The following is an 11,913-nucleotide window of genomic DNA, read 5'->3' as shown; positions in this document are numbered from 1 at the left end:
GGGTTTAAAGAGGAGTAATAAGGGCACAAACTATCATAACTATATCTTGCACCGTATCAATAAAACATCATACTGGAAAATGATATTGATTTGCTCTAACGGAAACTCCAGATTTTGAAGCAATATTCCGAATAAGCTCCGGCTCTAAAGGCCTAAAGCCGGGGCATTGCGTAAATGGCCTTCCCAGTAGAGTCGTCTCGGGTCCCGGCCTTAACTGTTCCCGCCCACCTCTACTTGTTTTGGCCCCGCCTGGCCGCCGTTGTCAAGGGAAGTGACGTCACAGAGTATGGCTGACCGTAGTCCGGGTAGAAAGAACTGATCGGGCGCAGGGGCAGCCGGCATCCGACGGAATCCGGGGCTGTCTAAGGGCTCCTCAGTGAAAGCGGTGGCTGAGCAAGAGCCCCGGAGCCCGGGCAAGCCACACATCGGGCCACTGAGAGTCCGCCGTTACTCAGGGCCGAGTGAGCAATGGGGACAGTGACACCCGGGATCTGACCGGGGGAGCCGGGAGAGGCGAGAGTTTAAACTCGGGAACAGGAGGCAGGCCATCAGGGAGAAGAAAATCAACTGTTGCAGGCTCCAAAAAGCGGAACCGGAGACTAAAAACCGCATATTCGGGAAGGTGCCAGAACAATTAAAGCTGTATTCGAGGTGACAAGGAGTCTTTGGACCGGGGGAGATCCAACAGGCCGGGGAGCCGCCCCAGGATCCCCGGGAGCTGAACAGAACGATAGAGCCATGGAGCTTCGGGTCGGGAACAGATACCGACTGGGTCGGAAAATCGGCAGCGGCTCTTTCGGGGACATTTATTTGGGTGAGGAAGTTTGGGCGAATGTGGCAATACAACAGTGGTGATACCGTATTGAGAGGGTACAAATTGGGGGGTAAAGGTGGGATTTATAGGCTTGTGGTTTGCTGGCGATGGAAGAAGTGTGAGAAATACAGAGCTTAGGAGTGTCAATGACTAAAGCATAGAGCCCTTGTTTTGGGGGGTCTTTCAGTGGTTGGTGCCTGCTACGGGGAGCAGAACAGACTGTGTAAGCTTATGGGGGGGGTACATTACTGTGTAAGCTTGTGTACTGAAGGGTGTGGTGGGCATTACAGATCCTGTGAGTTACTTTGAGGTTCACAAACCCTTGTATGTTGGGGTACTGCAAATAATGTGAATAGTACGTAGTTTGTACTCCAGGAATCGTATTGGGGTGTGGTGAGCAGTACATATTTTTGGGAGGTTGAGTGGGATCTGTGACTGGTATAGAGGTTACTATGGATCGTGTTCTCTTAGCGAGAGTCTAGACTATGATGGGGCAGAGAAGCGTTTTATAGGTTCGGGCGGAAGGTTTGAGGCACCACTCTTTGTTTTAAGGGCCTCGAGCTAAGGAAACGTCACGTTTTAGTTAAAAATGTAAACCGTTTCAATGATTGTGTCCATCTGCACCCATAGGGCACCGAACCTTAGAGAGAAGGCCGAGTACAGTCGCTGCACGTCTTCACTTATGTAAACATCCCCCTAGGGAAGGGAGTGGTAGGGTATGAACGTAGGGACACAAGCCTTAGCTTGCGGAAAGAGTTGTGGGCTTTTCTTCTAAAATTGAGCATTTCTCAAATTTAGAGTTGTAAATAGAACCCCAGAGTAGAGCGGCCATCTACGGTGTAAACTGTAGGTAGGTGGGCAGGCAGTAACTTAAGGACTAGTGGAACTTCCGAGAACGTCATAGACATAATGTAATCGGCAGTGTCTCACAAGTCTATTTTCGGATAAGTGGATCTACGAGTAAACGTAAGTTTTCTTGAGATGAACTGAAACCCCAGGGCTGGTCTAATCCAACACTTCATTATACCTCATGCGTCTCAATGCCCCTGTTTGTACCACTTTATCTCTACCACAGATCTATAGTTTGCCTAACAGATGTGCCATACCCCGTGCTTACATTCATCTCGGGATCAACGGTGGTCTTTCAAGTCTTACCAGTGTTTCCTATCCCCTTGTCTCCTCAGCCGTCACCTCGGCGTACTGTCAGGAAAAATATCTTTTTGTGTCCCTTGGTCATCACTGTAATGAGTAGGCCGTGGCAGTAGATCAGAGTATTATCCTTGTCTCTTCAGTGCCACTCACACCCCATTCGTATGCGCTGCCAAAATAAATACACTGCCATCAAACTTTCGCAATCCTGTGAAAAGCGGTGCCAGGGGTAGCCGTGGTAATGAGGAAATAAAATAAAATATTGTTTTACCGCTAGCGTATCAGATAACTTAATCTTTCACTGCATTCAGCCCCCGAATAGTACACGTTCCAAAAAGTCACCAGTTTTGCAGCTTTAATAATCCAAGAAAATTCATTAATTGGGGGTCAAAAGTTCAGAAAATTAAATCCCTACTGTACTAAGGTGGCAGCTAACAGTTTTTAAATACATGAAGTAACTGGTGGTTATGTACTAAGCACATCGTTAAAATAAAGTATATGCCAATAATCCATCATAGTACGTGATCCCTCTCTTTAAGAAATGATGGGGGGAGGGAAACACACCAGTCATTCCATCAAAAAACTCTCAGGACGTAGCTAAAACGGAGTTAGTTCATTGCGGAATTTAATTGTATCGCAAAGTCAAAACGTTCAGAGTCAAGCAAAACGACAGGGATCAGAGTGTCATTCTTCGATCCAGTTTGTCACGTGTGTAATGCATATCTTAGGTTCTAGCTCTTAGCCAGGATTTTAAGCGCTCAAAATACACATATGGCGTCACGGCTTAAAACCAATTTGACATATTTTGGGGGCAACAACAACCCCCCCCCCCTTTCTCAGTGTCTTGCTGGAGCATCCGTTTAGCATCACATATGTGGATTTTGAGCACTTTTGAACCTTTGTCTCAGAGACAGAATTTAATGATGGATGTTATATGTAACAAACTCGATCGAGTTATGCAACCTTGAACTATGCCTTTTTTCTGGACTCCAAGCGTTTTGGCTTTGTGAAACGCGAAGTTCTGCAATTAACTCTTTAACCTGGCTATAGTTATCTCCTGAGAATTTTTATCGATTGACTGATGTTTTTTCCTTTCCCAAAGAGACTGATCACGCACTATAATGTATTATTGGCAAGAATGCTTTTTGAACAATATGCTTGGCACATAATTACCAGATACTTGGTGTATTTAAAAACTCAGAACTGCCACTTTTAGACAGTACGGATTACGTTTTCTGAATTATCTGTACAGCTCTATCAATTTTCTTGGATTACTAAAACTGCAAAACTGGTGACTTTTGTGGATGTGTATATTTGGGGACAGAGTGCAGTGGGCTATTTGAGAGGCTAATAAAGTAAGTGTCACTTTTGTGCGACCTCTTTTAGGCTTTCCACACTTTGTTACTGCTCCTGCCATCGTTCATGTGAGAACACCTCCTGCTTCTTAATCTTCTCAGAATCCATCAACAAAAATACTGTGGGGCTCTTTTGCTTAATTTAGACGAACATATTCTCAGTGTATTGTCTATTCTTTTCTTATACTGGCAAAGCATTTTCAGAGAGCCACATTTGCCGTCTTACTGGTTTCTTAAAAAGAGAGAGGGCGGTACCCTTTACTCACACTAGGTTACATGCTTTCTCACAGAGACCTGCTTTCCAAGCAATCGGGTAGTGCAAGGTAGGCTGATCTTGAGCCCTTTTGAATAATGTAGTTAAGTGAGGGTTGAGCCCTAATTGTTTCTTTTGTTACCATCCCCCATCTTTTTTGTTAACCTTGTGTAGAAAATGTACCATTAAATAAAGTTAGTTACAATCTCCTACACCCATTACAGTTTTGAAACATACCACCATCATTACATAAGATTATCCAAGGAGTCCAATCTTCAGTGTGTTTAGAGGTACTGTGTTCTCTTTTTTTAATAAAGGATCCAAAAAGGGGGCGAATGAGAACTATTAAAATCTATTACCAATGTAGGACACGAAAGGGCAATAAATTAGGAATAATCTCCCCCCTCCTAATTGTGCAATATAGCCCCGTCTTTTTTTGTTAATGCATTCTGGTATTGTGTGGTAGGTGGTACTGATGCATGCTTTGCTTCTGAATCCCCCCCCCCCCCCCCCCGTAAATGTTTTACACTCTGAATCTTCTACACATGCTTGAACAATGATTTTCTCTGGCAGTCTTAAATTATACTACAGAATCCTGAGGAACAGTGGCAGTTGTCTCTATGATCCTTCTTAAAATTCGATATACCATTTGAAGGGGTATTCTAATTCATGGGGGTGCGCAGCTTAAGAAGTCCAATCCGAACCAATAGTTGGAAAAAATAATTTCTTTATTCTGATAAGTCTTTTTTCTTTAGAAAGCATCAAATATACGATATCCAGCCAACGCGTTTTATTCCAAAAAGGGAACTTCCTCAGGACTTGTAGACAATGACTTCAAAAGTGTGTAGTGGTATATAAATTCATTGGTATTTTCTTATGTATACCTCCAGGTTGTCTTGAAATCCCCCAAACAATGTCCCTTGGTCCAAGAATATCAGTGTTTGGAAGGATCTTGTATTACAATCACAGGTCAAACAGTGTATTGCACCGTTGCCCATACATAAAAGGGGTCTGTGTAGGCCTGGTAGTCGAAAACGTCCTGCTCCGTAGTGTGTAATCTGTAAGTATACCTTTAAGAGGTATACATAAGAACATACCAATGAATTTATATACCACTACACAGCAGCGATCCTGAACTTTTGAAGTCATTGTCTATAAGCCCTGAGGAAGTTCCCTTTTGGGAATGAAACGTGTTGGCTGGATATCGTATATTTGATGCTTTATAAAGAAAAAAGACTTATCAGAATAAGGAAATTATTTTTTCCAACTATTGGTTCAGATTGGACTTCTTGAGCTGCGCACCCCCATGAATTAGAATATCGTTTGATCTGGAACACAGTGACGTTACTCAACGGCTAGCGCAGGGGTAGTTTTGCACAGTGAACTTATAAATAGGAACTGGCACGAGGTGCTGCCTAGGAGGTCCGCTGTTGGTGTTCTTGAAATACCATTTGAAGGGGTTACACAGAACATCCTTTCTAAGAGCTGTGGTTTCAAGTTTATTGTATTCATTTGATGTGTACCAATACTGGCCATACAAACATAGAAAACAACTAAACGTTTCTGGTTTAATCACTCCATAAAATAACATTAACAAAATTCTCTAGTTCATAACACAATTGGATGTCCCCACAGGTCATTACATATGATGCAGGATCCTGTACCCTACTTATCTGCAACTTTTTAAGGGTTAGCAATAGTTTTCATTGAGTATTTTACAGAATATCATCACCAGTTGGCATTTTGACATGATGTATAGTTTGGTCAGAAGTCATGCTTTTCTTCTAGGCTTCCCTAAGTTCTAACGGGGAATTGTAAAATCCTTTGATTCTTCATCATCATCCATGCCATTGTAGCTCTAAACTGGATTTTGATGAGGCATTTTTCTTTTAAAAATTCGGTCTTTCGGGTGTTGGCTATATGTAGTCTCTAGCAAGCCTGTATGTCATTTTCAAAGGTTTGATGCTTTTATTGTATTCTTGATGGTTTTCCTCCCGACTTAAATTACTTATTTTGGTTAGAGTTATATGTTCAATCCTGAGAGGCTAGCCCATAAGTCTTTTAATGCAGTATGTCCTATAAAAAAAAAATATATATAGTATAACGAGTTAATGATGCACCCGCTGTGTCTTTGACATTCATTTGTAAGTCTCGTCAGAGACTGCATATGCACTGTCCGTTTCAGACTTTGGTTTTGTAATCGTAGGCTTAGAGACCGCCATTTGCGTTAGTTGACTTCATTGTCACTCATTTATCTGCTTTTTATATGTCAGCTGCTGTATGCTTCCCTCCCTCCCTCTTTGTGTGCTTGACCTTCCCCCTTGGAGCATAGACGCATTACTTCTGTACTTCCATTGCTCATATTTTAGGCGCTACTTTTTTTATTTGTGTTAAGAGTGTGTGTTTTCCAGCTGTCTCTTGTAGTCTGCCCCCATGTCCCTCCCGCCGGCCCTTCGCTACCAATGTGCTTGCCCCCGGCTCTTCTCTCCAAACCTTTGTTGTCTGTGTGCTTGTCCCCAGCCCCTCCCTCTAACCCTCTTGTCCCATTGCTTGCGGGTCTCTGCTGACTGCATCATACAGCTTTTTTTTCTCCACACCCAGTGTGTTGTCTGTGTCCCCGCACACAAATGGCAGCACTCCTTCTGTGTTGCCTCCCACTTGGGGGCCCTCCTTCTGTGTTGCCGCCCATTCCCTGACCGCGAGCAAAAAAAAAAAAAAACAGCTTGTCACAGCCAGTGCAGGCTGCAGCACGTGTTTGTGTGTATGTATTGTTCGATCGTTTTAAGACCATTCACATAAAATGGCAACCATTCAAGTGTACTGTAAAACCTTACAAGAGTACATTTTTTTTTTTAAAACGCATCATAAAAGCAGCAACATGACCGCTCGACTATAGTAAAATATAAAATATTTGGGTGGGAAGATTCAATTCCTAATTCGAGATGGTATTTAGTAAATTTAATCATAGTGAGCCACCAGTTATGAGGGTACTGATCTGATCCTTATTACAAGATGTCAAGAACTGGCCACTCCATGCAATAGACATAGCGCTTATTGGTTCCTAGATAACAACCTAATCCTTATATGCCAAACATAAATCAAATATCTCTATTACGAATACAAGCTATTTAGTTGTATCGGATTTGAACACACGTAAGGCATCAGCTGTTCGTTTACAGGACCGAAGTTGACAAGCCGGAAATAACCACCATACCTTATTTTTTTTTTTTTGTTTCAGCCATCCTGTAGGTGGAACCTATTGGCGTTACCACTGCTTGTTAATATGGTTGCGCTATGGTTTTTACCAGTTGCTGCAGCACTCTATGCATGTGGTATTTCCAGTTGCTTTTAGTTTTTCTAGTGTAGTCTATACAGACTGATATACAGGAGTTGGGGCGAATGGCTTGAGATGTGCGGAAAGATCTAATACGTAATACGCTAAATATAAGACAGTGGAACTTAGACCTTCTACAAGCTGAGAAATATAAACATATGGTCCTAGTAATTGATACATATTCCCTACAGGCTCAAGAATACTTGGGATGGAATCTATCCAGTTACATAAAACGGAAATACTTAAGGTTCAGACAATTTTACATGCCGATTGGGGAGTTTGAAGGGACTTGGAACCAGGCACTTAAAGATTTACAAGCATGTCTGCTTTGTGAAATTAGTAAAGAAACTCTTGAACATTTATTATGCGTCTGCCCGAAGCTGATGTACGTACGGAGGACTTATTTACGCCCCTTGTTTAATAACGTTAAAATAAGAACAACTGCAGAGGCCGTACGATATTGTTTCAGGCTCAAAGAGGGCAGTGCAATTAGAAGGCTGGTACTGTTTTTAGAGCATGCCTATAAAGTATTAATTGTTTAGATGGCTTTTATAATATATAGATGTACATGTATAAATACGGTATTATGAAACGTGTGCTCTTTTTATAGGGAATTTTAATCACTGAAAATATTTTATTTTTATGCTCGCACTTTATTTTTTTCTTTTTCTGTTTTTTTTGTAATCAAATGATTAACCCCTTCAGCGCTGCGGGAATTCCCCCGCGGTGCTGAAGGGTTCGAGCGCGGGCGGGCCCATGACGGAACGGTTCCGTCATGAGCACAGCGCAACCGATGCTCATGACGGAACCGTTCCGTCATGGGCATGGAAGGGGTTAATACCATAAAGTGTTTTATTCATTCATATACAGACTTTAGTTTTTTGGGTAAGTGGGGGACGGCAGTTTCAAAGCACTTCGGGTGAGGAAGAATGAGGCACCATAATGACTGGCGCACCATAAGGGTCCAGTGGCGAGCATGTCCAGGTTCTGAAGACCATATTGGTACCTAACTAACTGCATTACGTCGGGCAGGTAGTAGGTGCCCCTAGACTTTTCAGGTGATAAGTGCGGTCTTTGGCATCTGACCAACCGTTTTGGATTTGAAGGGCATGAGACAAAGTTGCTGAGTTAGGTTCATAAGTAGGTTATCCTGCTGTAGGCCATAGGAAGACTGCATCACAATGCATTAACCATCCACAACCCATTTTCCTTTCTGTTGACTCGTTAAATTTGAGCTTGTCTTTGACCATGTACAGCACTTTGCTACCTTTTGGCTATATTCTTGCAAAATCATTAACATATGAAGTGTTGCCGAAAAAGTGAATGAGTCTTTAATCCTTTGTAGAAGCTCAGTAAATCTTGTATTCAGTATTTGTGAGAACCATTTATATTGGCAGGGCATTAGGTGTGTGGCTGTCTAACATTTTCTATTTTGACATGTAAACCGGGAGAAGGTGGACTTCTGTCAGTGAGCAATTATGTAGCCAAACGACCACGGACAAGTGCCACCATGTAAAGGCATTCAGATTGGTGCCCAGGGTCTTTAACTGAATCGTTCATCTGATCAGTCTGTGCCTTCATTGCAGGCGTCCTGTGAGCATAACAGCAAAAGCTAAATGTTCAATGTGGCCTAGATTTGGTTGGCGTTTAAAAACAAGCATTGGCATAGCCAATAGGTCACGGGTTTTTTGGACCTTATAAGTATTTAGTTATGCAGCACAATATCTTTGGGGAAACGACATTAACTGTTGCATGGTTAAACACTTATAAGGTCACAAACGGGAGACCTATTGGCTATGCCAATGCTTTACTTGTAATGTTAAAAGTAAAGCGCGGGTGCCGCGATTATAGCAAAAGTAAAGAAATAGATGTTTTTTCAGTTTCTTTACTTTTGCTATAATTGCGGCACCTGCGCTTCACTTTTAATGTTAAAAAAGCGCGGGTGCCGCGATTATAGCAAAATTAAGAAATAGAAGTTTTTAAGGAGATGCAGTGACGCGCGTGCGGCGCCAAAAGCAGATGCAGCGTCGTGCGCGGCGCCAAAAGTGAAAGCAGAGGCGGACTGAGGCGCGCTCTTGTGCACCTAATCGCAAGCTGGTGGCCGCTTTGGTAGCACTTCCATACCCGCTCTTACTAAATGTCTCGCCAGAGCAGCGCATGTGCTGGATCAGGCGAGACCTAAAAAATATATATATATTTTGTGGAGTGCCTTTGGAAGCCTAATGTAGACAGTCTAGTCTGAACATTACTGCATAAACCAAGGCTATTTTCTGAGCTGTTTGTAGGAGCAGGACTACTCCTAAGAAGTAAATGTGGAAATGTCATGTTTGGTTACTTTGCAACTTCTGCTTTACATCCAGAGAACTATCGGTTGTCTGGGTTTATAGTTCTTTTAACAGTTGTTTTACTGTTTTGAAAGGCTGAGGATTGACTGAAAACATGTTTTTTGACTTGACACAATTAGAGCAGAGCTGTTTCTGGTTCACCAGTGTTGTAGGTGCTTTATGCGATCTGCCACTAGGTTTAATTCTCTTGGGCTCACTAGTAGGTTGAGGTGAAGAGAGGTACCTGTAGATCATTCACATGCCATGTAAACCATTGTTGGCAGTGTATAACTGTAAAAGTGGATTCACTTGAAAGGGAGAGCATTGAGGCATGCTACAGTAAATGGAAACCTAAACCACCTTAGCCTTGCGAGATTTGCATTGGCTGCCGATCCACCAGCGAATTCAATTCAAAGCTCTATGCACTGTCTTTAGGGCAGCTCATGGAATGGGCCCTAAGCACCTGCAAAGAAAATTCAGCTGGTATTCTCCAACTAGAAACCTTTGTTCTGCTTCTGCATTTCTGATGAATGTAGTCAGGTTCAGGCGGTCCAGAACAGGTGGCAGATCCTTCTCTGCCGTTGCTTCTCGGCTATGGAACACTCTCCCTTTGGATCTACGTCAGGTCCAAAGTCTTATAGATTTCAGGAAAAAGTTAAAAACGTTTTATACCCTAGGCTGGAGTAATTTTTTCCCTCTGATATTATCTCTCTTTTCCTCCCTTCCTGTGTCACACCTCGGCTGCCCCTATTAACTTCTGGTGGGGACTCTCCTTTTTAAGAGCCAGGATACCCGTCGGGTAATAGAGCGCTATATAAGCATCTCATTACATTACAAAGACACTTGACCCAATGTGATTGTCAGTGGGATGTTGCAGGCTAGAGGAGAACCAACCAGGTCAAAGCTGTTCTTCAGTTTCTGTGTGATGTGCTAGGTCAGTAGTGCTGAAGGTTACTCAGGTGCTCACAGTATCATGTAGTCCCTAAGTATAACCTCTAAGGTAGTATGGATTTTCCATAGCTATTTGAGATGGTGGTTTCAATACCTGCTGTTCACAGAACCTCATCGAAAGTTCTCTTGTAGCCTCTGTAGGTGGTCTTCTCTGGCTTGTTTCTCACCTGTATTGTATAACTTGTTATGTGCTTTAGAACACCATCTGGGTCCCTGAAACATTTCCCTGGGTAGTTGGTAAGAGTCTACACAGCTTGTTTTTAGTATAGGTTTATAGTGTGAAGTGTTGTCATGCTCAGATGTTTTGACTATCTTGGAGGTTTTGAAGGCAGATTGCGAATGAGCCTGTCGGACACAGAAGGAACTCGTCTTTAGAGAGCTTTGTACACTAAGCAGCAGTTTTAAAATGGGGCATTTGGCCACAAGTATCCAATGGAGCATCTTAAGGTGTAGGGGAAAATGCCCAGGGAGGGAGGCTACGAAGGATGTAGCCAAAGATGTTTGGACCGGACATCCTAGATGCAGGGAATTCCTGTATTCTAGTCGAAAGGCCTGAACCACTGTTTTGCACCTTTCCGGAGGGAGGAATTCAAATATATTTGTAGTTCTCGCCTGCTAAAGTGCATGTGTTGCATGTGCTCTAACTTACAAGAGATATTGTGTAAAACCAGAGGCTTGCAACTTGCCCATTGCTTAACTTTTGCTGGCTTGATTGCCCTTTATATTTGCTGCCTTCTAATTTGTCAGCACCTGCTTGCTTCACTTCCTCTTCATTTGGCTGCAGCATGAACCAAGTACTGACTGCTTCATCTTAATTGCTGTCCTTCCACTGATTACACTGTGATTGAGGTACTACTTTTATTTTTTATTTTCTGATGTCCTTGTTGAATTTCTTGCCACTTGTAGCAGTTTAACTCTGCCACCTACACTTCAAATGTGCCCTTTTCTCTTTGAACAAATGTTTGTGACGACAGAGGTTATCTGCATTTATTGGAATAACAAATGTGTTTCAGTATGTATTCTCACTAAAACATGGGCATAATTGCTTTCTTTATGTGATAGGAATTTTTGCCAGGTGACTTTTTTTTTTCTTTTTCACTCATGTATAGATTAACTGATTTACTCAGAATTACAGGGGTGTTAAGGCCTAACCGGGTTTGGCTAAGCCAGTAGGTCTCACCTTGGAGTCTAACGGCTCAGAGATTGCCTTTTGCTGATGCTGTACAGCATGGGCATTGCTGACCGTGACAACCATTTGTAGCCATGCTGTATAGCAGCATTGCTAAAAATATTAAGGAAAGGACTGATGTACCCAGTGCTAATGCGCTAAAAAAACACATTAGCCCTGACTGCATTATAGCTCTTGTTTAAAATTAGTTGTAGCCACACTGCCAAAGCCAATAGCTCTCATAGGTCCGAACATACATATGGTATTTTTTTTTTTAAACATATTTTTTGTCAAAATATCACAGATAGTGCAGCGCTCTGAACCCCAGAGACAACTGCTGCATGTAAGCCACAAAGTAGATATGACCATTTTCCAAAGAAACACAGAAAAAATGTAAGGCGCAATACAAATAAAATCATAATACCCCAAAACAACCAACCCTCCCCACACCCAAAGATACATATGGTATTTTAGCTATGAACCATGTAACAAGTACTTTTTCATTTAAAGCGTAGTGGGGTTATACACATGTTAACTTACAGTAGCAGTCATTTCTTACACACCT

General features: G+C 42.4%; 1 protein-coding gene across 4 annotated transcripts in view; it reads left to right on the top strand.

Annotated features, from left to right (window-relative positions):
* The first annotated feature begins 244 nt into the window (after positions 1-244).
* Positions 245-11,913, top strand: part of CSNK1D (casein kinase 1 delta) — a 308,710-nt gene continuing 297,041 nt past the window's right edge. The window contains exon 1 of one of the 4 annotated variants that reach the window (XM_085617576.1): positions 245-814. In XM_085617576.1, coding sequence (XP_085473702.1) covers positions 739-814 — 76 coding nt within the window. In that variant the 5' untranslated portion in view covers positions 245-738. The remainder of the gene's footprint in view (positions 815-11,913) is intronic. The other 3 variants (XM_085617578.1, XM_085617577.1, XM_085617579.1) reach the window with 3 other exon arrangements.

The sequence above is a fragment of the Triturus cristatus genome, chromosome 7 (assembly GCF_964204655.1).
Source record: "Triturus cristatus chromosome 7, aTriCri1.1, whole genome shotgun sequence".
Lineage (NCBI taxonomy): Eukaryota > Metazoa > Chordata > Amphibia > Caudata > Salamandridae > Triturus > Triturus cristatus.
Note: the sequence above shows the minus strand (reverse complement) of the source record. Positions and strands in the feature narration are given on the sequence as shown.